A 26,451-nucleotide genomic window follows, 5' to 3' on the forward strand; every position below is an offset into this window, starting at 1 on the left:
CTGAATACATCCTATTGAATACCTTGAAAAACTGAATATATTCCAGTGAGTTACCCTAAATTTAACCCTGTAAGCTACACTGAATACATCCTATTGAATACCTTGAAAATATCCCCGTAAGTAACACTGAATATATTCCAGTGAGTTACCCTAAATTTAACCCTGTAAGTTACACTGAATATACCCTATAAATAATATAATAAATACTTTATTACCTTGAACATCTTGCTACCTATGCATTTTGCATAGAAATTTACGTTTAGAATTATATGATTAGCTCAAGTCTGACTAGAGGGATGATTTTTGATAATTGATTGTGTGATAACAAATATTATAACATAGTTCCATAAAACGGTTAATTGCTCCTATTGTAAGGAATGGACTTCAATCAAAGTTATTGATATTGTTTGTTGTCAACTTTTTATCGATTTTAAAATTTACCCATGAAATACTCTGAAATGAAATTATGCAATATGTCATCACACAATTCACGTGTATAAAGCCATCCCTTCCTTTTATTGTCATGCAGATAGAAGTTTATGGTCGTTGTGACTGTTGGTATCTCAAACGTTTGGTCTGTCCTAGGTTTCCTTGGATACCTATATAGCTATACAGACATTTTATTACTGCCAAGGGACCTTTCCTTCATAATTCATATGATAATGAAATTTCTCTGGCATCTATCAATTTGAATAAAATTCTTCACAGAGATATCCCTAGGGAAACAGGTGGCGACATACCAACTGATCTCATGATTTCTCGAAAATCACTGAACGTCAGGTTGATATGTATTGAAGAGTTAGACCAGACGGTCATAGAGGAAGTGAATGCTGAACATCAACTTGAATTAAACTGAAAGTAACTGGTATTTTTTTGCTTTTTCTGTTTTAGGTATGATACTTGATTACTAAAAGAGACAGTATGAATTCTACAATTGACCTAAGTACTTATGAGTGTTCCGATGAAGGATTGCTTCTTCCGGTGATCAACGAGTACACATGGAGCATTGGTGCACGTGCATTTCTGTACCTTCTCGGTATGTTATGGTGCTTTCTGGGAATAGCAATAGTAGCAGATACCTTTATGTGTGGAATAGAAAAAATCACCAGCAAGACACGGGTTATTCAGATCCCCGACCCGGACAGTAAGGGTGGGGTCCGAGAGGTGGAAGTCAAAGTTTGGAATGACACTGTTGCTAATCTCAGTCTTATGGCATTTGGAACTAGTGCTCCAGAGATTTTGTTGTCAGTAATAGAAATTTGTGGCAAAGGCTTCAAATCGGGAGAGCTTGGACCGGGAACAATTGTAGGATCTGCTGCATTTAATCTGTTCGCCATAACTGCGGTGTGTTTAGTAGGTATTCCAAACGGACAAGTCCGTAGAATCAGCAATATAGGTGTTTATGCAGTAACCACATGCTTCAGTATGTTCGCGTATATTTGGATGATTGTGGTCCTGATTTTCATCAGTCCTGGGGAAATTAAGTTATGGGAGGCTATCCTTACCTTCCTTATGTTCCCAACGCTTATCCTTGTGTCCTTCGCCGTCGACAAAGGCTGCTGGTGCAGGAAGAATAAGACTTCATCTGAGGTGGAGATTGGAATAGGTAAGTTGGTCTTCCTTTAACGAATACGAATTTTCTTTATAGATATTGTAAATGTCAAGTGGTGTCTCTAACTGTCAAGTCAGCTAAAATTAATATTAATTAATGATTCTAATTGAATATTATACCTATCAATTAAAAAACTAACCGAATATTTTTGTTCAAAGTCAAAAATATGATACATCTTCGAAAGAGATCAGTTCATACCGTTTCTCGTGTCAAACAACACTTTATTTAACTAATTAACTAATTAAGATATTTCATGCTTCCCTTCCCTTCAGAATCATTAGTTTGATCTATAAAGACAATCAAGTACCAAGTCAAAAGCATAACCAAAATTTAATCCACGAAAAATGTATTTATAAATATATATATGAAAGACATCCCTCCCCCTCAAACAAACAAATAATCAAATAATAAAAGCAAAATGAAAAGTTTGAAATAAAGATGATTAAAAAATAAATGGAAAGTTAGAAATAAAATGAAATAAGATAAAAAAAAATCGATGTGCTATTTGGAAAACTATATATACGTATCAGACGATTTGTGTTACTTGTGTATAAGTGCTTTCTGCTAAGAACATTGTGCTACAGGGAAAAACCATATTAATGTTTTAGACGTTATATACTGAGAATGTTGTGCTATAGGAAAACTACATTCGTGTATTTGGCGTTCTTTTGCTAAGCAAGCAGACCATATTAATTTATTAATCATTTCATACTTAGAAGGCTGTACTACAGGTACAAACTGTATTCTTGTATCAGAAGTTGTGTACTGAGCGGGTTGTGCTACAGGGACAAACCATATTAGTGTAATAGGTGTTTTCTATGAAGGAAGCAGTGCGACAGGTACAAATATCATTCGTGTATTCGATGTTTTGTACTTCGCATGCTGTCGTATAAGGTACAAACTTTATTAGCGTATTAAGCGTTTGTACTTCGCAGGCTGTCCTATAATGACAAACTATATGCGTGTATTAAGCGTTTGTATTTCGCAGGATGTCGAATAAGGACAAATTATATTCGTGTATTAGGCGTTTGTATTTCGCAAGATGTCGAATAAGGACAAATTATATTCGTGTATTAGGCGTTTGTACTTCGCAGGCTGTCGAATAAGGACAAATTATATTCGTGTACTAGGCGTTTGTACTTCGCAGTCTGTCCTATAATGACAAACTATATTCGTGTATTAGGCGTTTGTACTTCGCAGGCTGTCGAATACGGACAAATTATATTCGTGTATTAGGCGTTTGTATTTCGCAGGATGTCGAATAAGGACAAATTATATTCGTGTATTAAGCGTTTGTACTTCGCAGGCTGTCGAATAAGGACAAATTATATTCGTGTATTAAGCGTTTGTACTTCGCAGGCTGTCGAATAAGGACAAATTATATTCGTGTATTAGGCGTTTGTACTTCGCAGGCTGTCGAATAAGGACAAATTATATTCGTGTATTAGGCGTTTGTACTTCGCAGGTTGTCCTATAAGGACAAACTGTATTCGTGTATAAGGCGTTCGTACTTGGGCTGTGTTTTTAAACAATCTTTACCTCAGGTAACAAACTTCTTGTATTAGGCGTTTTGTCCCTTGATTTTAAACCGATTTCTTAAATAGTTTGTGTACTACGGATATGTAATAACAATCACACGACAAAACCAGTACAAACCAGTACATGTATACTTTTAAATGGAACGAACCTACGTACTTAACTGGCACTATAGATTATCGAGATCTCTATTATAGATACCAGTTCCGTTCACACACTGATATCGAACAAGTTTGGTCTAACATGGCAACTGTCTAGATGTTGATTGACCACATTCCAATGATAGACTTGTTTTGGATGCCCTGATATGGTGTCCGGTACCTGTTGCTGTGATTTATCAGAGTCCGATCATGTTGGACCTGTATTGGCTGGCCTGATTTGGTGCCGGGTACCTGTTGCTATAATTAATCAGATTCCGATGAAGATGGACCTTTTATTGGCTGTCATGATATGGTGCCGGGTACCTGTTGCTGTGATTGATCAGAGTCCGATCATGTTGGACCTGTATTGGCTGGCCTGATTTGGTGCCGGGTACCTGTTGCTGTGATTGATCAGAGCCCGATGAAGATGGACCTGTATTTGCTGGCCTGATTAGGTGCCGGGTACCTGTTGCTGTGATTGATCAGAGTCCGATGAAGACCTTTCATTGGCTGGCCATATATGGTGCCGGGTACCTGTTGCTGTGATTGATCAGCGTGCGATCATGTTGGACCTGTATTGGATGGCCTGATTTGGTGCCGGGTAACTGTTGCTGTGATTGATCAGAGCCCGATGAAGATGGATCTGTATTGGCTGGCCTGATATGGTGCCGGGTACCTGTTGCTGTAATTGATCGGAGTCCGATGAAGACCTTTTATTGGCTGGCCTGATATGGTGCCGGGTACCTGTTGCTGTGATTGATCAGAGTCCGATCATGCTGGACCTGTATTGGCTGGCCTGATTTGGTGCCGGTTACCTGTTGCTGTGATTGATCAGAACCCGATCATGTTGGACCTGTATTGGTCTGATATGGTGGCGGGTACCTGTTGCTGTGATTGATCAGAGTCCGATCATGTTGGACGTGTATTGGCTGGCCTGATTTGGTTCCAGGTACCTGTTGCTGGGATTGATCAGAGTCCGATGAAGATGGACCTTTTATTGGCTGTCATGATATGGTGCCGGGTACCTGTTGCTGTGATTGATCAGAGTCCGATGAAGATGGACCTTTTATTGGCTGGCCTGATATGGTGCCGGGTACCTGTTGCTGGGATTGATCAGAGTCCGATGAAGACCTTTTATTGGCTGGCCTGAGAGGATTTTTGATATGTGTCCGTAACGTCATATTGATTGCAGACTTGTTATGAGCACTTTACCAAGGCGTCATTCGCGATGTATAATTTATTAAATACGAGGCATCCTCCAGACTTTCACGCCATTTATACCATGTTCTTTGTTAAGTAGATAGTTATCAGATAAGGGACGTCCACAGACAGTAGGTTATCTTAACATGTAGAACACAGTGTTCTCCAAACATGCTCTACATAGTAAAGTACAATCGACATTTGACATGAAAAAATCTTTAACTTTGCATTTGCTTCTGTGCTTAATAGCCACTTTTAAAAAGCGCATGGAATTCATGTAAACACCATTTTTAACATTAAGTGTCAAATGTATGTCACAACTGGGATGTAGTTTCCTGCAGTCTAACCAATAATTGAAATGATGCTTCATGAAATAGTTAAGTGCATACGGGATGGCATCCTAAGTTGGTGGCCATAACATATACAAAAATATCACAGCAATCTGCAACCATTATACGAAACACAAGTACCATTCAGAACATGGAATTGTCGATGTGTCAATATTCGAAGAAATACTGTGAGACTTTCACTGAAAACATCTATTGTGAATTTTAGACTAGAAAATGTTTTTGAGATATAACAATTAAAACGATCGCTTTCGTTACCTCTGTGTTCTGTGCCTTCGTTTTTATTCTAAACACAATAGATCATAATTCTTTCGGAGTTATAGTGAAACACCTTTATTTACGTGGAATCCAATTCAAAGGAAACTTGACGAATTAGACACGTTCAAGAGGAGGAATTTCTCCATAACTTCGCACATCGAAATATTTGTTTTCTATCCCCTTTGATCACTGAAAAATTGGGATAGTGTTTAGCTGTTACGTATATTTGAACTTTTTTTTCTGACAACTCACTTTCTCCTAGTTACACCCAAAGACATATGCTATATACAGATACATCGTTCACAAGCTGTCCAGCCTGTTATTTTCCCTATAACAAGGACATCACGGAAAACAAAGTATAGGGTATAGGTGGTTATAATTTGGTCAAGGTCCTTTCCCAAGGGTTTTGTTTAATTATCTGTGAAGTAATAAATTTACGAATCTCTCTTTGCAATACTATCCGATTACACTTCCCGAAGGAAAAGACAATACTTGATTTAGTACATGGAATGTCATTAGAAAATTGGAACTTAAAACAGCCAAATTAACCTGTAACAGGACTCGTCTTCTGAACGTACTAATCACGTATGATAACTGTAAATATGTGACATGACTCTTCATTTCCGGTCATTTTGACATCTTGGAAGGTATAGTCGCTAAGTCATTAGAGAAAGAGTGCCACAAGCGTGATAGAATAGTGACAAGGGCAAATTGGTCACTTCAACTTAGAACTGGTCATGATACTTCACATTTAACATGATACTACACATGTATATATTTACTTCTACAATATGTTATCTGTAAAACATTAGTTATACAGTATAGTTATCTATAAAATATTAGTTACTCAGTATAGTTATTTATGAAATATTGCGATTTCTACAGTAGGGTTATCTATGGAAGAATGTTACTTGTGCAGTATGATTAGCTATGGAAAAAAATTGCCTGTGCAGAGTGGTTATCTATGAATAACTGTTGTACTTGTGCAGCATGGTTTCGATTATCTGCAGAACAATATTACTTATTAAGTATAATTATATATAAAGTAATACTATTTGTGCAGTATGGTGATACAACGAAGTGTTATTACAACGACTTGTGCAGGATGCAGTTTGTACATAATGTTATATGAAATGTTTGTTACGTATGCAGTTAAGTCATCAGTGAAGTATTCTTACTTGTAAAGTGTAAATGTATACAAAGTATTTTTATAGTAGTATAGTTATAGAAGGTTATAAAGAACAATAGTTCACGACAAACTACACAGAACATCACGGTTGCGTCAGCTGCAACAGAATTAGGTCGTCAATTCTCAGTGGATATTAAAAAATCGATTCAAAACAAAAGGAACATAGTTTTCCCAATTGTCTTATCATCGCCATTCGTGTGTCTAATTGGAATACATTATTGACAGCAGTCACGTAGTGCAGTCTGTTTGTACTTTGTTATATACAAGGTATGTGACTGCAAGAGTGCCTTCATATCACAATCTAAACTTCTAAGTATACAGCGTAAACACGAGAGATTGGACATACCTACCTACCTCACCTTGGGATAATCCGTTTAAACAAAAACGCTCAAATAATTAAGTAAAATGGTGACTTTTAAGGTTAAGCATAATATTACGTATAAAACTAATGTTAATTATTGATTTTATTGTCTATGTTAAATACAAATCGGATATTTCCATGGTGGCTTAAAGTAGAAATAGATCAATTAATCTATAACACCCTTTACAGATGTGGCGCCATGCCTATGCGATACTAGCTTATATGCCATAAACACAGTTATTTAAAACAAAAACGTGTTAAAATACTAAAATGACTAAACTGTTTGTTGTGAGAACACCTATTTGTGACAACCATTTTTGTGGTAACAGCGCGCGGAATGATGTTTATTGTTTTATTGGTGTTTCTCTATCTTTGCTTCCATTACAGGCTATAAGGACAACCGAGGTATCATTTACAACAGGGGTTATCAACATGAGGGTTATACAATATTACAACATGTACAGGGTTCATTTACAGACATGTGTAAGGGGTTATCATTTACATTGGGGTTATCATTTACAGACATGGGGTAATGGGTTACAGAAATATGTAAAGGGTTATATACAGAAATTGTAGGGTTAATTTACAGACATGTGTGGGTTATCATTTACAGACATGTAATGGGTTATCATTTACAGACATGTAATGGGTTATCATTTACAGAAATATGTAAAGGGTTATCATTAACAAACACCTGTAAAGAGTTATCATTTACAGAAATATGTAAAGGGTTATCATTTACAGACATGTAATGGGTTATCATTTACAGACATGTAATGGGTTATCATTTACAGACATGTAAAGGGTTATCATTTACAGTTATCATTTACATGTAAAGGGTTATCATTTACAGACATGTAATGGGTTATCATTTACAGACATGTGTAAGGGGTTATCATTTACAGAAATATGTAAAGGGTTATCGTTTACAGACATGTGTAAGGGGTTATCATTTACAGACATGTGTAAGGGGTTATCATTTACAGAAATATGTAAAGGGTTATCATTTACAGACATGTGTAAGGGGTTATCATTTACAGACATGTGTAAGGGGTTATCATTTACAGAAATATGTAAAGGGTTATCATTTACAAACACCTGTAAAGAGTTATCATTTACAGACATGTAATGGGTTATCATTTACAGAAATATGTAAAGGGTTATCATTTACAGACATGTGTAAGGGGTTATCATTTACAGAAATATGTAATGGGTTATCATTTACAGACATGTAATGGGTTATCATTTACAGAAATATGTAAAGGGTTATCATTTACAGACATGTAATGGGTTATCATTTACAGACATGTAATGGGTTATCATTTACAGAAATATGTAAAGGGTTATCATTTACAGACATGTAATGGGTTATCATTTACAGACATGTGTAAGGGGTTATCATTTACAGACATGTAATGGGTTATCATTTACAGACATGTAATGGGTTATCATTTACAGACATGTGTAAGGGGTTATCATTTACAGACATGTGTAATGGGTTATCATTTACAGACATGTGTAAGGGGTTATCATTTACAGAAATATGTAAAGGGTTATCATTTACAGAAATATGTAAAGGGTTATCATTTACAGAAAGTAAGGGTTATCATTTATATGTAACAGGGTTATCATTTACATATGTAAAGGGTTATCATTTACAGACATGTGTAAGGGGTTATCATTTACAGACATGTGTAATGGGTTATCATTTACCGACATGTAATGGGACATGTAAAGGGTTATCATTTACAGACATGTGTAAGGGGTTATCATTTACAGAAATATGTAAAGGGTTATCATTTACAGACATGTAATGGGTTATCATTTACAGACATGTAATGGGTTATCATTTACAGACATGTAATGGGTTATCATTTACAGAAATATGTAAAGGGTTATCATTTACAGACATGTAATGGGTTATCATTTACAGACATGTAATGGGTTATCATTTACAGACATGTGTAAGTTACAGACATGTGTAAGTAAGGGTTATCATTTACAGAAGAAATATGTAAAGGGTTATGTTTATCATTTACAGAAATGTGTAAAGGGTTATCATTACCCTGGGTTATCATTTACAGAAATATGTAAAGGGTTATCATTTACAGACATGTAATGGGTTATCATTTACAGACATGTAATGGGTTATCATTTACAGACATGTGTAAGGGGTTATCATTTACAGAAATATGTAAAGGGTTATCATTTACAGACATGTGTAAGGGGTTATCATTTACAGAAATATGTAATGGGTTATCATTTACAGACATGTAATGGGTTATCATTTACAGAAATATGTAAAGGGTTATAATTATTATTGTGTTTTCTGGAGTCCTGAAACGTTTCTTATTAAAAACAAAAAGATATGGCCTGTTCTCAACCTAGGCAACTCGGAAGATTTACTCTCTTTAAAAGGATTAGATAGAAGACCTGTGTAGGTACAGTGTCTGTGAAAGAGTAGTATAGCTCGTCGTATTTCCTGTTATATCTTTCTTGAACAATATTGTTTATGTTTCATTTGTTTGCTCCATATTTCTTTTGACCTCTAGATCCAGGTCGGAAAGTTGCTTTTTTATCAGTTCTCGATCTCTGTCAGACTGACGTCCTTGTCTTGATTCTGAGTTTTGAGGTTGAAATCGTATGAATGCTGTGGTCCGTGTGACTTTTTTTCCGTAGCGAGTCTTGCCAAAGTTCTGAAATATGTTTCTTCCTTTATGCATTTTCTTTCCGTTGGTATGCGTCGTTAGCTTTGAAATAGGGTTTTTGTTTTATAGAATGTAAAATTGGTTAGTTTAAATTTATTTTCAGTTTTAGTTTCTCCAGCTCACTTCTCCCCGTCCTTATCCATCCAATGTCTCGCTCTCTTGGATCAAGTAACCTTACCACTGTTTCCTGACGATTGCCGGCCGACACAAGCAGTCGACAGCCTTTCTCTCAGCTGGAAGTCGTCCTACAACGGAGTTTCATCGCAGCTCTACAATACCCGCTCCAAGTGTAATTGGCTTGTCGTGGTTTCGTTAAAACTATTCATAACGTTGAATCTCATCTTTTCAGGATGTAAATTTAGAATTGATGTGAAGATCTCCCGCTGTCTTCAAAAGAAATATATCATGGGATATTCGAATGTCGATATCATGACAAAGCCAATGTTTATTGAAGATGTGAAAACATTAACATAGAAGCTGCAGCGTGCATTGTAGTTAATGGGGTTAGCTACTACCCCGGGACAGTACACGACAGCCATCTTCAGCATGCGTTCCTAATGATTTGGCACATGTTCATTACCCTTCTCACCGCTTTTTATAGCATTATAGCATGAAAAGCACGATTCCAAGCTTTGATATCGATCTGTATCACTGATGACACAACCATATTCTACTTCACTCACTTTGTTTAAGAAATTGTACAAAAAGATACAGAAGTGCTCATCACTTTTCAATACAGATTTAGGAATAGAAAGAGTAGAACCAAATAATGAATTTCAGACTTAGCATCGAACTTGTTCCCCTTCGTGTGCTTGAAATGACTGCAGTTTCGGATCAAAATTTCTAAACCAAATGCAAAATTCATTTCCGCCCGGTGAGAGCACACATGGAAAAAAGGCCACCTAGTCTGATGAAATTCATCCATTCAAAACCGAATAAGGACGTCAAGCTTCAGGCTAAAGTTATTTTTGTTCTTTAAAAGGTACAAAGACACTTTGGCATTAGGGTCTACTGTCTACATAGATTATATATATTCGACAGAAATAACTAGTATACATATATCAGGTACGTCACTCCGCCAGATCTGCCCTTCAACCAGTGACGAAGGTCAATCCGCCTTGCCCATTTGGGTAGACATGGACAAAATCGAAATAGATGTCTGCGGCGAGATAGTTCTACAGTCTGACTAGCAGTGCACGACATGTTCCGGACAGCTTTTTAACCAATATACATCAACATTTCCTAGCAAATCTGACCAACGTTTACATTTTATTCCGAAAAAAGTTCGATCAACGAATATGTATACCAAATATGTCCAAAACATATTTGTTCTTTCTACAACATATTCTTAACAGCAGACCTATACTACGAGCTTCTAAATAAATGTTTCTAAACAATCTTTTTATCTATTTTATGATATAATTTAGGTCTAGGTTACATAAAACGATGTGGTTTCTACTTACCAGCAACGGATATCCATAGTGAAGATTACTATTATTGTCATACCGTAACCTCGATCTGGTTAATCTATGCCAGTTCTGGACAGATTGTAAATTAACTAAGATGATGCTTAACGCATGTTTCGAAAGGGATGTGGTATGGTAACACTATTTAGCTACTTCTATTTGAGAGCCAATTGAACAATTCCAAAGCAAGATGTGTTATATATGATTCATCAGTCGGTGTTCTGAGCTAGTAAAAATTACTTACGAAGTCGTAATTAAAACTCAAGACCGATGAAACGAGAGGAAAACCACGACAAAAATGTCCAGTGGACTAGATAGTTCCACGAGGAACCATTAATTGTACGTTATGTCGAAATAATTCTCAACGTCAATTCTATCATTGTTGATTTGCTGCCATGTGGATGTGATAGAGCTATACAGTCCCCTGTCCCCTTCCCATTCCCTTCCTCATTCCGAAAAAAACTCTTTATTAATTAACATTCATTATGTACACGTAATTACTACTCCCAAACTTATTGCTCCTCTCATATTAGTGACAAAGAACTTGCCTGTTATTTATGTACAATGTCCATTAGCATCCTCTTAATGTCCACTCCTAATGACGTCAGCCAATTTTTACTCCTAGATACGTCAAAATGTGATTGGTTATGGCGGATATGTATCTAGCACACACAGCGCATGCGCGCGTGAAACATTAATCAATGGATCACAAAAACATTTAAGGACAGGATTTAATCCGACGGAACACATTCCTTGTATTCCTCATCATTGCTTATGTTTACCCGTTACAGCATTTTTTTTTATGCCCATTCCCTAAATAAGACAAACATTATGTCAATCAATCACCATTGCTAGGCGGTGTCCAGGTATTGATAATATGTTTAATTTTAACAAACAAACCAATGTTTGTAACGCCCAATTAGGGTTCTACATTTTATATGATTTATTCAAACATGCAGCAGTCATGGTTTCTGTAAACAAGACGGGGCGTGTGTTGACAACGATAAAGTACGCGACAACAATAGAAACAACACAGAAAGCAATTATATATACGTTAAGACGACCGTCACGCAACATTCTTAAAAAGCCCAAGGAATAATAGATTTTCAAACATGTAAAACGAACATCATTTGCATTTTTATTTTCTCGGTTCGCTAATCAACCCACGAAAACTATGGGAAAGGCTTATACGTAATCAATCTAAAGCTAAGTTTGCAGAACGTAGACTAAACAACCTCAGGTGTTAATCCGAGAGGTGTGTGGTTCGACGCTCCCTTCCCTTGGCGGTTTGTGCTCCTGTCTCTGTCCAAGATACTTTTCAGTGCTTGCCCTGAATGGCAAAGGACATCCCTCTCGTATGTTATTCAGTGAGGTAGCCACCAGCTACTAAAAGAAAATTTACGCCTAAAATCATTGGCCGTTCAGGTCGATAAACCCGACATACAAGCATCCTGCAGTTGCTTAGCGATGACACAAACTGTTTTATAATCGTTCAATTTTACAACAAACTGCAATGACTCTGTAGCCACTGAACTACAATGCTGGTTAGTTACGGTCACATGGTCACATGGCTGTGGTCAGTCTTTATCTTTATAGGTTGAATTGCATTTAAAGAAGGAAGAACCAAAATAAATTTCCGTGAACATTTCGCACTCAACGGATGGGAGACTACAAAGCATCTGTCACACAGGTTCACAGTTACACTTATAGAAAATCCATACCCTCAATCATGTGGAACGGCTCCCTCGACATCCGTATACCATGACAAGTATTGCATATGGGTACAATATGAGTACCAGCATTAACACAACATGTGCAAAGAACTGTGAATGATACCTGGTGTCCTCCTTTGTCAGTGTGTTTACTTCCACAGGTCAAATATTTACAAGTGATTGTACTTGTTATGATGTTGGCAGTCTGTTCTACACATACATATATACGCCTGGCATGATGTAATCACGCTGTGGAATAATAATCAAGCTTTGCTCAACTGCAATGATTGTTTGGCTATAAAACCTCTGTTTTCTATACCATATCTGTCTCAAGTATTTTATCTGTGGGCAATTGTACAGATTTATTGGGTTTGTTTAGTTGTTATACATGCTAAGCAGCGATCTTGTTTCTCACAAATCTATTAGCATTACTAATAACCAATTTCAACCTACATTTGATTTATAACACAATATTGTCAAATATTTCGAATTGTTGCTATCTGCCCTACATTTACCTTGTTTTTATTGACAGATTTAATCAATAAAATCAATGTTTCACGAATGCGCACCGTTATGGTCTTTTAATATCAACTTATTGACAAGCATGTCATTATCGCCCTCTGTGTATTGCAGATTTTTCTAATAGCGATGACAAGAGTCGAGGCGAAGCTGAAGGCGGAACCGGAACTGCAGACATTATACACATGGCGCGAGAGTTAGGGCGGAACAAGGACCTCAGCGAGGAAGATGCAGCAAGGCTTGCCGCTGCCAAACTGGCAGAAAACCAGCATCACAGCTCCTTATGGTACAGAATACACGCCACTCGGAATATAACTGGCGGCCATAAATTGGTGCCACAGATCAACAAGGCGCTACAGGAAGTAAGTGATCGTGTAGACACGTATTCGGTCAAAATGGCATCGCATGTACACCGTAAACAGTACTACGAATTCAAGAAGCGTAAATTTCAATTTAAAATCTTTGAAAATAAAACAACTAATTGAAATGTTCCTTTTTGTCGGATTAACCGTTGAATGCGTTTTGGGGATAGAGCCGTGATCTCTGCCAAATACCCTGAAATTTCTCTATTATACCAACTTTCGATTTTGTTGTTTCGGTGCGTGAATGAATATTTTTTAACGAGTATCCATACATTTTCAATTATATTGAAGTCTTGTGACTGAGCAGGCCAGCGGAAAGATTTGATATTATTTCTGTCCTCATATTCTTGTGTTTATGTAAACCTGGCTCGGTGGACGGGCGCATTATCATCATGAAAGAAATACCCATGTTGAGGCGAATGTCTTTCACGAACAAGCCACAAGTTCCCTCTAAGATGTTCTGGTGCTTAACAGCACTGATGTTTCCTTCTACTAGAGTCATAGTTCCGATATCATTCCATAGGATGCAACCACATATCATTGCTTCAGTCCTCTGAGGATTTCCATCCTTCTTCTTTTCTAATCTCTATATTGGAACTATTTCGTCGTGTCCAATTATAATTTCACCACTGTCTCTCCCCCGACAGCAAGAGAGCTACTTCCTAACGATATTATTTCATTATAGCCAGTTTATTTTGGTAGCATTCCTCCTGTAATTTTTCTAAAGCAAAGTGTTGTCCATTTACTTACATGTTCTGGTTTCTTCCGTCGTTAACATTTGCCGTAACGAAAGTGAACAGCTACTATTTGTTTACACAGTCCTTTCCAACATCCGATAGTCACGGGGTTGATTTTTGGGTGCCGGCCGCTTCTCGGTTTGTTGTCGACAGATCTCGTGTCAGAAAATTTCCGACAAACACCAATCACAGTTGAATTAGGTAGTTTCAACATTTCACCAATTTTCTTTCTTTTTTTTTTCGTTCTGCAACAGCTCCACAAGGACTTTCTTTTAATATCTAACCCACTTTACTTTTACTTCGCGACCAATATTTTTACATTAGATGCATTCCTTTTTTAATTTGTAAACAAGACCATTTTACTTCCTATGACTAGAAAATAACAGGACAAGGTCATTTTATTTTAACTTTCCTTTAAGCCTAAACACGCTCTCATTTATAATCGAATACTTTTTTATATGTGTCTGTATATGGTCGTCAGCACTATCTAAGCCAAATGAGAATTTCCGTTTGATAGGACTTTGAATTCGCAGAAACCAATTTGAATGTAGATGGATTAAACTTGGATTATTTATTCTTGTCAGTAGCTAACAGTTCACAGCGAATGACCAGTATTCTCTGCTTTGACAGTTATGTTAATTTTAAGCGCAATGAAAAATGAAAAAAAAATGAAAATCATTATGAGCTTTAGACAATTTTCGCAATGGTCATTTGAGGTCGGGGATTACGAATACAAAAGCTTTGACAATAGAAGAGATTTATGCAGAAAGTGTAAACAAATACAGAAAAGAAATACACATAATAAGTACCAGTGAGCCATGAATCTCCTGAACCATGACCAAACCCAAAGCAGTACATTGAGTATCAATTTGTATTAAATAATAATCAATCAGTAGAACTCAAAACTTATTAACCAATATTAAAAACCAAATATTCTGTTAATCTGTATTTGCAAAGATCTCGGAAACACATACAGACATATTTCTCATCTGAAATAGAATCCGCGACAATGTATTGATACATTTAAACTTACACGCGACTAATCGAGGTTTTCACGTTTATATGGTATTTAAGAAATATAAATAATATAATTTACACTTTATGCGTATAGATATACACATGATATGCAATGTATTTTGTTATCACATGAATATATGCCACCAAAGATATATAACTGATCTTTTTTCAGATTTCGTTTTTTCCGAATTCATCACGAAAACATTGGTAGATGTTATCATTCAATTAAAACCGTTTTGACATATTGTGTTACAATATTACATCTTCTCAGGGCATCTGGCATTTGAACAATCAACAACACAGTTTTGTCTATTGGTTTATTTTTATTGGAGTACGTTTTCTGCGATCTGGATTCTGGCTTTGTTAGGTATCAAATGTAATGTAACATAAAAATGTGACTTTTATATACGTTTGCACAGACTGATGGCAGAATCAGGTCGCCAGGTACATTTGAGACAGTTTGCCTATTGCTAATGTCACAACCTGTTATAGTTCACGAGTTCTTTATGGATGAATTGTATTTTTTATGTTGCTGAGCCATTGCACAAAAATGGAGTATACTCTAAATAAAGGCTAAGAGGGCACGTCATTCCTTGAATTATGGATCAATACCATAAAACATAATTACATCCTTATTCTAACCACATATATTAATGATTTTACATTCGTAACGGCTCTTTTCCTTGATAATTTCTTTCATGGCCGCATTGGCTAATCTAATGGGAAAACATTTAAAATATGACCAATACAATTCTTGTTTCATAGAGGATTGGATCATATATGTAGGTTTTATTTCATTCAATGTGTCTGCGTAAATAGACCCTCTAATTAACTGTCTTTTACTGACTTGTTTCTGTGAGATATTGTTACAGAGCCCTACTAACCAATTGCAATCAATGCTAAAAATAAAAATGTCGTTTTTTATGTTCAAGATGATCATAAAGAAAATCAGTAAAGTGTTTGGAACTCTTTGTATTCACTCACATCGTACTCTTTCACACAGCTCTACGAGCAGTCACAGGACAAAATAGCCCGTCAAACAACCGAATTGGGATCACGTCAAAGTCTGTCCATGATAGATCTGACGGAAGGCGGAAGCAAGGCCGTCATCGAGTTTACAGCGCCCTCGTGTGCAGTTCTGGAAAATGAAGGAAATGTTCGCATTGGAATACGAAGATACGGCTGTTGTAAAAATCCCATCGATGTATGGTAAGTTCATGTTTACATCCTCGATACTCCAGATGTTACGACAACTGGAACATGCCATGACAAATTGAAGGTTCCATGTTCAACACCTTTTGGATAAGGCGAAAAGACTAGATTCTTTGTACATCAAACGAATCTCGAGGTAGCATAACAGTACATTGCAATGGCTTTGAATGTTGGATGCCGCTCCTGTGCAAGCTTCAAAAGGAGCGTATCAGCCTGTGATTGGTCAGTTTCTTTTCTGTTTGGACCAATCAAATTACTTCTCTTGTGCATTCATTTTCGCCATGTCATGTTCCAGGAGTGCAGAGAACGAAAGTAAGCGTAACCCCTGGAGTATCGTGGATGGAGTATTTAAACCTAATTGGGACTTCGGATATATACTAAATAATGTACATTATTATATTATATCAAATTACATTTTTCGATAGTCGACATATCTTTTGTCAATACTAGAAGTGTTATAGCCTCTAAGCCTGGCCAAATATTAGTATTACAATGTTATTCTTTACCTGATCATCGATTGAGTCTTAACTGGAGAAGATTTAGTGAGGTTTACCAAGCTATATCATCGAACTATTTGTTTGGGATAACCAAATCTCTGTTTCTCACTGAAACATTTCAAAAGTTAATTCTGTTACATTGCCAAATGCCAAACATTGTCAATGAATATTCAAATATTTAAGAATCAATTAAGAGAGAAATATGAGAACCCTAGGTTTCTTAAGATTTCTGAACACTTAACAAGTTATTTGATATTGTTAAACCAAATCAAGACATATTTGCAGTCTCCTTGTGAGGAAACACATGGCGTGAATCTCAATATCAAGAATCTAATCGCTTGATATTTGAAATAATCTTCTCTTCGATAGGCTCAACATTAAATGTCACCTAAAGAAGAAAACGAATCGACAAATAAATGCCGTTGTACATAACTCAACGGTTCTACTTTTCTTCCTCAGACATGCCAATAATTCCAAACTAATTGAGTCTGACATTGAGAAATCCCACCTTTGGAAGGATATTGTCAGCCTTACATATTTTCAGATAATTGAATATTTCTTCACGACAGCCAGACTTTGAAACAAGTAATTCTATTCCATATCAAAACATTGAAGTCATGTCTTCTTTGGATTACATTTGAGTTTTGAACATCTGGCCGTTTAAACAATCACAAACTGATGGAAATTCTGGCAAATGCCGATTTGTTACAAGCGTTCCAGTGGACATTGATATCTAATCTAATAATTTCTCGTTAGGTTTTATTGAAAGCGGAAAACGAAAATTATGAATGATAGCCGCAGTTCTAAAAACTAAGTCTATATCTGTTTGAAAATTGAAATGGATATCTCGATGCTGCTTTAGATCAATTCGAACATCAAATTACTGCGAAGTAGCACATGTAATGATACTAGATTGTGCTCATAGAAAACATGGTTCATTTGATACAATCCACTTAGTAAAACTCCAGAAATGCGCACCAGCAGACTCCACCAACAGCAGACGTTGATTCGTTTTTTAACTTTTTCCTAGGATCTCTGGCAGTTATTATTCAAATGTTTAAGAAGGAATTAAATGAGAAGAATGCGATTACTGTATTTGCTTAACTAAACACGTCACAAGTCATTTCATATTGTTATGCCAAATCAAGATAAATTTATAGTTCGCCACATAATGGTGTAACCCCGTGTAAGATAACACACAGCATGGTTTCTTTCTGATTTGTGGTTATGAGACATAGATTATTCACATTTTTTGTCTTTCTGTAATAGATATTGTATTGTTTCTGAATGGATACCAGTTTTTCGGTACATGATTGAAAATCTCTTAACTATTCGCTATTGAAAATATGTATATCTTCTGTAAATTTGTAGCCGAGTTCTCCGCGACATTTTCCTCGCCATCCTTAAGTGACCACAGATATTTATACAGATAGGACGTTAAACCACAAAAAGTAGGACGTTAAGCAATATAAAACCATCATCGATGTTACATTTCTCCTTTATCAAATATTTATCTATAAACACATTCTCGTATGCTGTTACGGCGTGCTTGTGCATCCCTGTGTCCTAAAATAGTTGTAGAAAGGGCTTTGGTGCCGTTGTTCTTACTGTTTCCACGGCAGACTTAATCAATTGAAATAAAATGAATTATACAGATATCCAATAATTAAAGTTTATATCTAATACCTTTACCTAGGGTGGTCGGGTGGCGCAGTAAAAACGCACCCGCCATTCACCTAGTCGTCCAGGGTTTGATTTCCGGAACGGTCTTGAAAAGGTAGGGGGGCACATGTCCGGTCACGTTGGTTTCTCATGGAATTATTTTGTACCGCCTATGTTCATACTTATACTACCTTTTTTTGAACATTTCTGCTTAAATATGAAGAAACATGGTTATTACTTACAGGGTAGAAACTATTGACGGAACGGCTGAAGCGGGAAGTGACTACAAACCACTGAAAGAAAAGGTTCATTTTAAGGAAAACGAGACTTTACAGACTGTGCACGTAGTAATCGTTGACGATGACGTTTGGGAACCTGATGAGATATTTTTCGTCAAACTTTGGCTTGAGGAGTCAGAACAGGACGTCGTACTTGGCAAGACGGCAATCAATCAAGTCACCATCATTAACGATGACGGTAGGTTTCTTATACAGTATAGAAACTATTGCCAAACACCATTTTGATAAAGCTGCTGACGTCATGAGATTTTAAGACTTCAAAAATGATTAAAGACTGTTTATTGAATGGATGTTTTAATAGAATATTTAATTTCTTTGTGAGCATATGCTATCAAATGATATATTGCGACTATGCGGAGCTTACTCATACTTTTCTTTATTCATTTTCTTATCATCTTTTTTTTTCTCAACAGAACCAGGCAAATTTGAATTTTCAAAGCCTAGCTACATCGTAAACGAGACTTCTGGAAAAGCACAGTTGTTTGTGAATCGTGTCAATGGAGCTGACGGGTCTGTGACAGTGTCATGGAGGACGAGGGATCTGACGGCCGTTAATGCAAAGGATTATATCGGAGGAGATGGTACACTGACGTTTGAGCACGGCGAGACTAGCAAAGTCCTGGTGCTGACAATTCTGGATTCGGGGGTAAGTTCAATTGTGACTTTCTGTTCGACACATCTAAATGTGCTTGACTTGAATACAGAGTAGGACGTATTGGAAGAGGGCAACATTTACATTTAAACTCACAATGCTGTCTGACCCAGTTTCCCGTCTCAAACGTCTTGGAACGTACAAAATAAATAAAATGAATATAGACAACGATAATGCACTGATTGGTTGTCTTGATGATTAGAAACAAGACAACAAGCTCTAAGCTTTGATGATGGCAATCGATTACTGTTTTATATGTGTTTCCATGTTTATTCTTATTGACAGCGTTTGTTGAGCGCCCTCTAGCAAACGTTTCTTGGAAGACCACACCTTCACGACGTTTATAACATGTGAATTAGGTTTAGTGATATACACTTATGTACTTGCATATTAAAGCACACGTGTATATTAGTTGGAATTAGTACGTAGTCCGTCTCTAATTGGAATAAAGCTTTGTGGAGGATCAACCTGCAATAGGGAAAAAGTACAAAGTATGAATAAGGTATTTACATTTCAGTGTATGTCAATACATTGAGTGTAGATTGTATACGTTCTACTGATAGTAGATATAGTATGGAAATGGTGTATGGTGTAAAAAGTGTGGATCAGTCGTGTGTCAATATTAATAAAGTCTGTACTTGTTTAAGATTATCCATATTGTAGAATCACTAGTCACCATCAAATCTAATTATTAGATAGTATAGTGGCTACAATATGGAACCAATAGAAAGTAACTTATATACAGATTGATAATCTTATAGTTATGAATTGTACTCGGGGATTATTGTTTTTGTTCTGTTTGTTTGCCTGTTGTCAACTTTAACGTTGTATATAACTATGGTACTGTATGAAGCAGGGCTTTCATATTTGGCATGTATGTTTCTTGTGATAAGACCTTTTCGGCGGTGGTGATTGACCATGTAACCTTTACCGGGACCTTTGACATACATTTGAAAAAGTTACATTGACCAATTACTATTGCACAATGAAGACATAAATGTCTCACAAGTGTACATGCATTAGCACATGCCTCTCAAATTATAATTTGAATGTCCCACTTTAGAATTTGTTGAAACCGGGAGCATAATGTTTCATAAACATCTCTCTTTTTGTTCGAAATACTGTATCTGTGGCATTAGTGCGGTTCAACATGGTGACCATTTCCTGAAGTTAAGCAACGGCGATCGTGGTCAGCACCCCAATGCACGTTACATTTGGTTGAAAAATATTCCTGCAAATTTGTGGGCGAGAGGGTCTAGTCCTGAGGCGGCACTACTTTGAAAAATAAGAGTGAGAATTGCGTATGCAAAAAACCTAGGAAAAAATATGAACACACGGTTGTTCTTAGGTATGTAAAGTGTGCAAAGAAGGACATTAAGAACAGACTATCAAAAGGTAGAGGTGCTTTTACACGACTAAAATGTGTTTGGAACATCTCGAGGGGAACAAACCTGAGGCTATAAAAATCATTAGTAATACGAGTTTTATTGTATGGATATGAGACGTGGAAAATGAATAAAGAGGATGACATGATGGTTTTCCACAAATGCCTCACAATGATTTACACAGTTCAGTGGAAAGAACACGTTAGAATAGAAGACTTTATAGAAAGAACATAGATGAGACTAGTAAGCGAGGAGACCAAAGCCTTAAATGGAAAATGATTGGAATAGTATGCGGCAGATGAAGAACAACAACTGCAATGTTGCATTAAAATGGGTACCAGAAGGAAACCGGAAAAGTGGGAGACCAGGACGAAATGGAGGAGAATGGAAGAGAAGGTGAGGGATGAAGCTGACTGGAGATCCTGAAAAATAGTACTAACAGTGGCAGTGGACCGGAAGAGATGAAAAACTCGTAAAGGCCATATGTGCCACGAGGCAAAAACGGGATAGGCAGCAGATAAACTATGAACAAAAGACTTAGACTTAGACGGAGACTCCTGGTGTAGTACAAGAAAAATCAGTCCAGATGTTCCGGAAGAGTAAGCGTCTTCTGCTTCATTGACGACACCCACTATATAAGCCTTGGTCAATCCAAGTAAGACATGTCACGTTCTCAGATGAGAACAAGGTATAAACCAACGGGACCGTACAACTCCCCAATAATTTTCAATGGCCTGCATATTTTGTGTTACAAGTTTGTCCTTCAGTTGACGGCGATAATGGGAACGTCGAGAATAGTTAGCACTTGGAAGGGTGACCGCTCCGCTGAATCCCGTTGTATGTTGTACACAATAGTTACCAAGGAAATAAAACATTCAACTAATGGCATCTGTATCTGACTAGGCAACGTCAGTGCTTTAATTTTCTATCACTTCCCAGTGAAGAAATAACAGCTTCACAATTATAATGGTTTATTTAAACAGACACTTAAACATAAAAATTGGCGAGTTTCTCGTTGATCAATCAAGCGGCTTGGTTCCAGGGTACCCCTGAGTGCCTTTAATCGGTATTGGCACTAGCGAGGTTCCATCCCTGACAACTGTCGATAGTTTTAAGAGCTAATACATTATCAAACATGTTACAATGCACTGCGTTATCTCATGCAACAGTTTTTTTGTTTCACAAATAGTTAAAATATTATGCTAATTTAATTAAACGAATGTTGTTTTGTATTTAATTTAGATAAAATGTTATTGTTTTTTACAGCTTGCCGAGAGAGAACATAGCTTTCAGGTGGAATTATTATCACCGACAGGTGGCGCTGAGATAGGAAGGATAGGAAAGGCAATAGTAACTCTTGTAAACGATGAAGGTAAACTGACTTTTTCATAAACAGTAACTCAAATAAATTATTTTCCTCAGAATATGAGTTAATTTCTCAAAATTGATTAATCCCTTGAACAGTAATACGAAGCAACGGATTTTTAGGAATTTCCATGAGTTCAGAACAGCTCGTAAAGCCAATTGAGATTTATCTATAGATTGTGGTCAAATGAAAACACGTATACATGATAGCAATTCAAAATGTAGATTGGTCTCCATACTTCAGGTGTTGTCTTTGATCATTTATGGTAATTGGCATTAAATGGGCGCCCTGCTCGCTAGTCCGACTATAGCCAAAAGATACAGGTTCGATCTCAGCATTTTCATGCATCTATAAACATAATTTAACAGAAATTGAAAACATACAAATTTACTTTCAAAACACGTTACGTCTGTACGTGATTATTACAATCTGGTTGTTAATCAGTGGAAACAATGTATATTGCTGTTATTTTCATTTTATATACAAAACAATCACAGATCACATAAATTCGTAGAAATATCAATGCAGTAAGGCTATAAATGAAGCGTGTTATGACGAATAATTTGTTATTGTAGAGTTTGAGGGTCTAGTGTCTAGGATAGCAAACCAAACCATGAAGAACCTGGATGGTCTGAGGCTGGACTCGTCATCATGGGGAGAACAATTCCACGACGCAATGAATGTCAATGGTGGAGACACAGAGAATGCCACCGTTGTAGACTACATCATGCATTTCTGTACATTCTTCTGGAAGGTAAATTGATATGTAACGCCCACTTGTAAGATTAACATTTAATGATGTTACAAGCAGCTGCGACGCTTGGAACCAAAAATACTGAAACCCAGAAGAAACGTCGGCAAATTGGTCCAAAAACTATGGTGGTTTACTCATCAAGTACCTGAATCAGTAGATCATATTGGTTTATTTTTGAAGACTTTAACAACATTGTGTTTTCATTCTACAACACTATGAACGGAACTGGTAAATTGTATTCCCTCCATTTGGACTCTTTATATAAAGTTAAAGACCTTCTGTATAGACGTTAGCGTTTTTCTTTGTCCATGTTTACCTGGAACCTGATGTAAACAATACAACAAACAATAGCATCGTACATATATATAAATTTATTCTACAACTGCGCTGCCATTGTCGGAATACATCTGCCACATACATTTTTGCTGAAGTCGGCATCGGCGAAAAACAGCTGTATTTTAGAACGTGCGTTCATTCGACAGAATTCCTTTCTGAAATTACTTAGAAATTGCGTTAAACAAGAAAATAAAATCTGTTAAAATAAGCGATTTTATATGTTGTAATAAACAAGTCATTGAAAGACAATTCATTAAACTATATTTCTGCGTGGAGTAATTATTTTCGAGCACGTCATTAGGTAAAATTCAGCGTAACGTCAACGACAGGTAAACAAAGATTGAACAACAACAATGTTGTGGGTTTGATTGTCCAATTTTCAATCAATGTTGCAGAATAAAAACCATACAAGGCTCGGGACAGAAAGACAAAAGTGACTCGCGAGAGGCTTGCCACTTTTGTCCTTCTCCACCCTCGCCAAAATACTGCGTATATTTTAAGAAACTGACTATGTACTTTTTTGATGATAGTCATGCAAGTAAAATTCTATCATACAAAACATTGTACGTTGTGACAACACTCTGTTCTAGGTGATGTTTGCCACCCTGATTCCACCCACGTCAATCGGAGGTGGCTGGCTTACCTTCAGCTGCTCGCTGATGGTGATCGGCTTCCTTACTGCTATCGTTGGTGATCTGGCTTCCATATTTGGGTGTCTGATAGGATTGAAGAAAACGGTCACTGCGATTACGCTAGTGGCTCTTGGCACTAGTATGCCGGATCTTTTCGCTAGCAAGCAAGCTGCTGTAGGGGAGAAAACTGCCGATAGCTCTGTTGGCAACATCAATGGAAGCAACGCCGTAAACGTATTCCTTGGTCTAGGACTACCATGGCTTATAGCAACCATCTACTGGACAGTTAAGGTAGGTCACAGCAACCATCTACTGGACAGTTAAGGTAGGTCACAGCAACCATCTACTGGACAATTAAGGTAGGTCACAGCAATCATATACTGGACAGTTAAGGTAGGTCACAGCAATCATATACTGGACAGTTAAGGTAGGTCACAGCAATCATATACTGGACAGTTAAGGTAGGTCACAGCAATCATATACTGGACAGTTAAGGTAGGTCACAACAACCATCTACTGGACAGTTAAGGTAGGTCACAGCAATCATCTACTGGACAGTTAAGGTAGGTCACAGCAATCATATACTGGACAGTTAAGGTAGGTCACAGCAATCATCTACTGGACAGTTAAGGTAGGTCACAGCAATCATATACTGGACAGTTAAGGTAGGTCACAGCAATCATCTACTAGACAATTAAGGTAGGTCACAACAATCATCTACTGGACAGTTAAGGTAGGTCACAGCAATCATCTACTGGACAGTTAAGGTAGGCTACAATAGCCATCTACTGGATAGTTAAGGTGGGTCACAGCAATCATCTACTGGACAGTTAAGGTGGGTCACAGCAACCATCTACTGGACAGTTAAGGTATGTCACAGCAACCATCTACTAAACAGTTAAGGTGGGTCACAGCAATCATCTACTGGACAGTTAAGGTAGGTCACAATAGCCATCTACTGGACAGTTAAGGTAGGTCACAATAGCCATCTACTGGACAGTTAAGGTGGGTCACAGCAACCATCTGCTGGACAGTTAAGGTGGGTCACAGCAACCATCTGCTGGATAGTTAAGGTAGGGCACAGCAAACACCTACTGGACAGTTAAGGTAGGTCACAGTATTCATCCGATTGCTTGACAACTAAGACAGACCGTAACAATCATCTGCTGGATTAAGTTTGCGAACAGTGATTAATTGGATAACTAAGGAAAATCAATGAAACTATTTACTAGACAATGGAAGTATGTTACGCATTTTCGACCATTTTGATAAATGAAAATACATTAATAACATTAAACAACAGGTTCCGTGTTTATCAGTTATATGTTAGTTATATGGAGTAAATGATGAAAATGTTAATAAAGGTATGTGCAGTGATCATCGACTCGTAGTCTATATCAACATGGCCGAAACAAAACTGGTGAGATAGGTATGTTACATATCGTTGACTGGTTAAATTAGGTTTGTAGCACTTACATTATAGACCGTTATTTATTCCAGATATTCTAAGTAGGGCATATTTCTTATTATGTGCGAATTCTTGAGCAGTTATCATCATGTTAGAGTGCACGTTTTTGTTTCCTAAGAGTGGCGCCAGACGTATTAAGACTGGTATGAATTCTAGGACAAACCAGGACAGGTTAATTCTAAACTTTTGTTGTATTTTTATGTTAATTAATACTCTTTAACTCGTCCTTACGACTTTGGTAAAACGGTAACAAAGTGTCTGATCACGTGTATATAATCAAAGTTGGTCTGATAGAGGAATTTATGTCTTGTTTTCAGGGTGAAAGGTTTCTCGTGTCATCTGATGCTCTGGGATTTACAGTTGTTCTCTACACTGCATGCGCTATTGTCACCCTAGTTGTACTGATGATCAGGAGGAACTTGGCCGTTTTCGGTCGAGCAGAGCTGGGAGGACCATTTGTACCCAAAGTCTTAACGGCTTTGCTCATCTTATTTCTTTGGTTTTTCTACGTAATCTTATCGTCGTTGAGTGCGTATGAAATCATCGGTGTGTCCTTTTAAGTTAAAATATCCTATCAAGTACAGGGATAACAAGTGAGAATGGATGTTCAGAATAATCGGGCTAGTACTGCGCCTCTGGTTACTCGGGACTACCTAGACATATTGAGCACGTGTTGCACTGGTATTTACTTTACAGTGATGATGTCGCCTTGGGCACACGTTGTACCTGGTATACATTGAGGATCATCGCGTTGGGCACACGTTGTCCCTTGTATGCATTGAGGATCGCGGTGTTGGCCACACGTTGTACCTGGTATACATTGACGATCATCGCGTTGGGCACACGTTGTACCTGGTATACAATGAGGATCATCGCGTTGGGCACACGTTGTACCTGGTATACATTGAGGATCGCGGTGTTGGCCACACATTGCACCTGGTATACATTGACGATCATCGCGTTGAGCACACGTTGTAAGTGGTATACATTGAGGATCATCGCGTTGGGCACACGTTGTAACTGG

The 26,451-nt window shown here is 37.2% G+C and overlaps 1 protein-coding gene across 1 annotated transcript; it reads left to right on the top strand.

The window, feature by feature from the left end:
* Positions 1-921: 921 nt before the first annotated feature.
* Positions 922-25,987, top strand: LOC132556446 (sodium/calcium exchanger 2-like). Its single transcript, XM_060220857.1, has 10 exons — positions 922-1,606; positions 7,031-7,048; positions 13,163-13,410; positions 16,168-16,373; positions 18,780-19,012; positions 19,248-19,480; positions 22,138-22,243; positions 22,813-22,991; positions 23,918-24,250; positions 25,745-25,987. Exons 1-10 carry the CDS (start codon positions 922-924, stop codon positions 25,985-25,987), a joined length of 2,484 nt encoding a protein of 827 aa, XP_060076840.1.
* The last annotated feature ends 464 nt before the right edge of the window (positions 25,988-26,451 follow it).

Source organism: Ylistrum balloti, unplaced genomic scaffold (assembly GCF_031769215.1).
Source record: "Ylistrum balloti isolate Yb309-2 unplaced genomic scaffold, AGI_CSIRO_Ybal_v1 Utg370568, whole genome shotgun sequence".
NCBI lineage: Eukaryota > Metazoa > Mollusca > Bivalvia > Pectinida > Pectinidae > Ylistrum > Ylistrum balloti.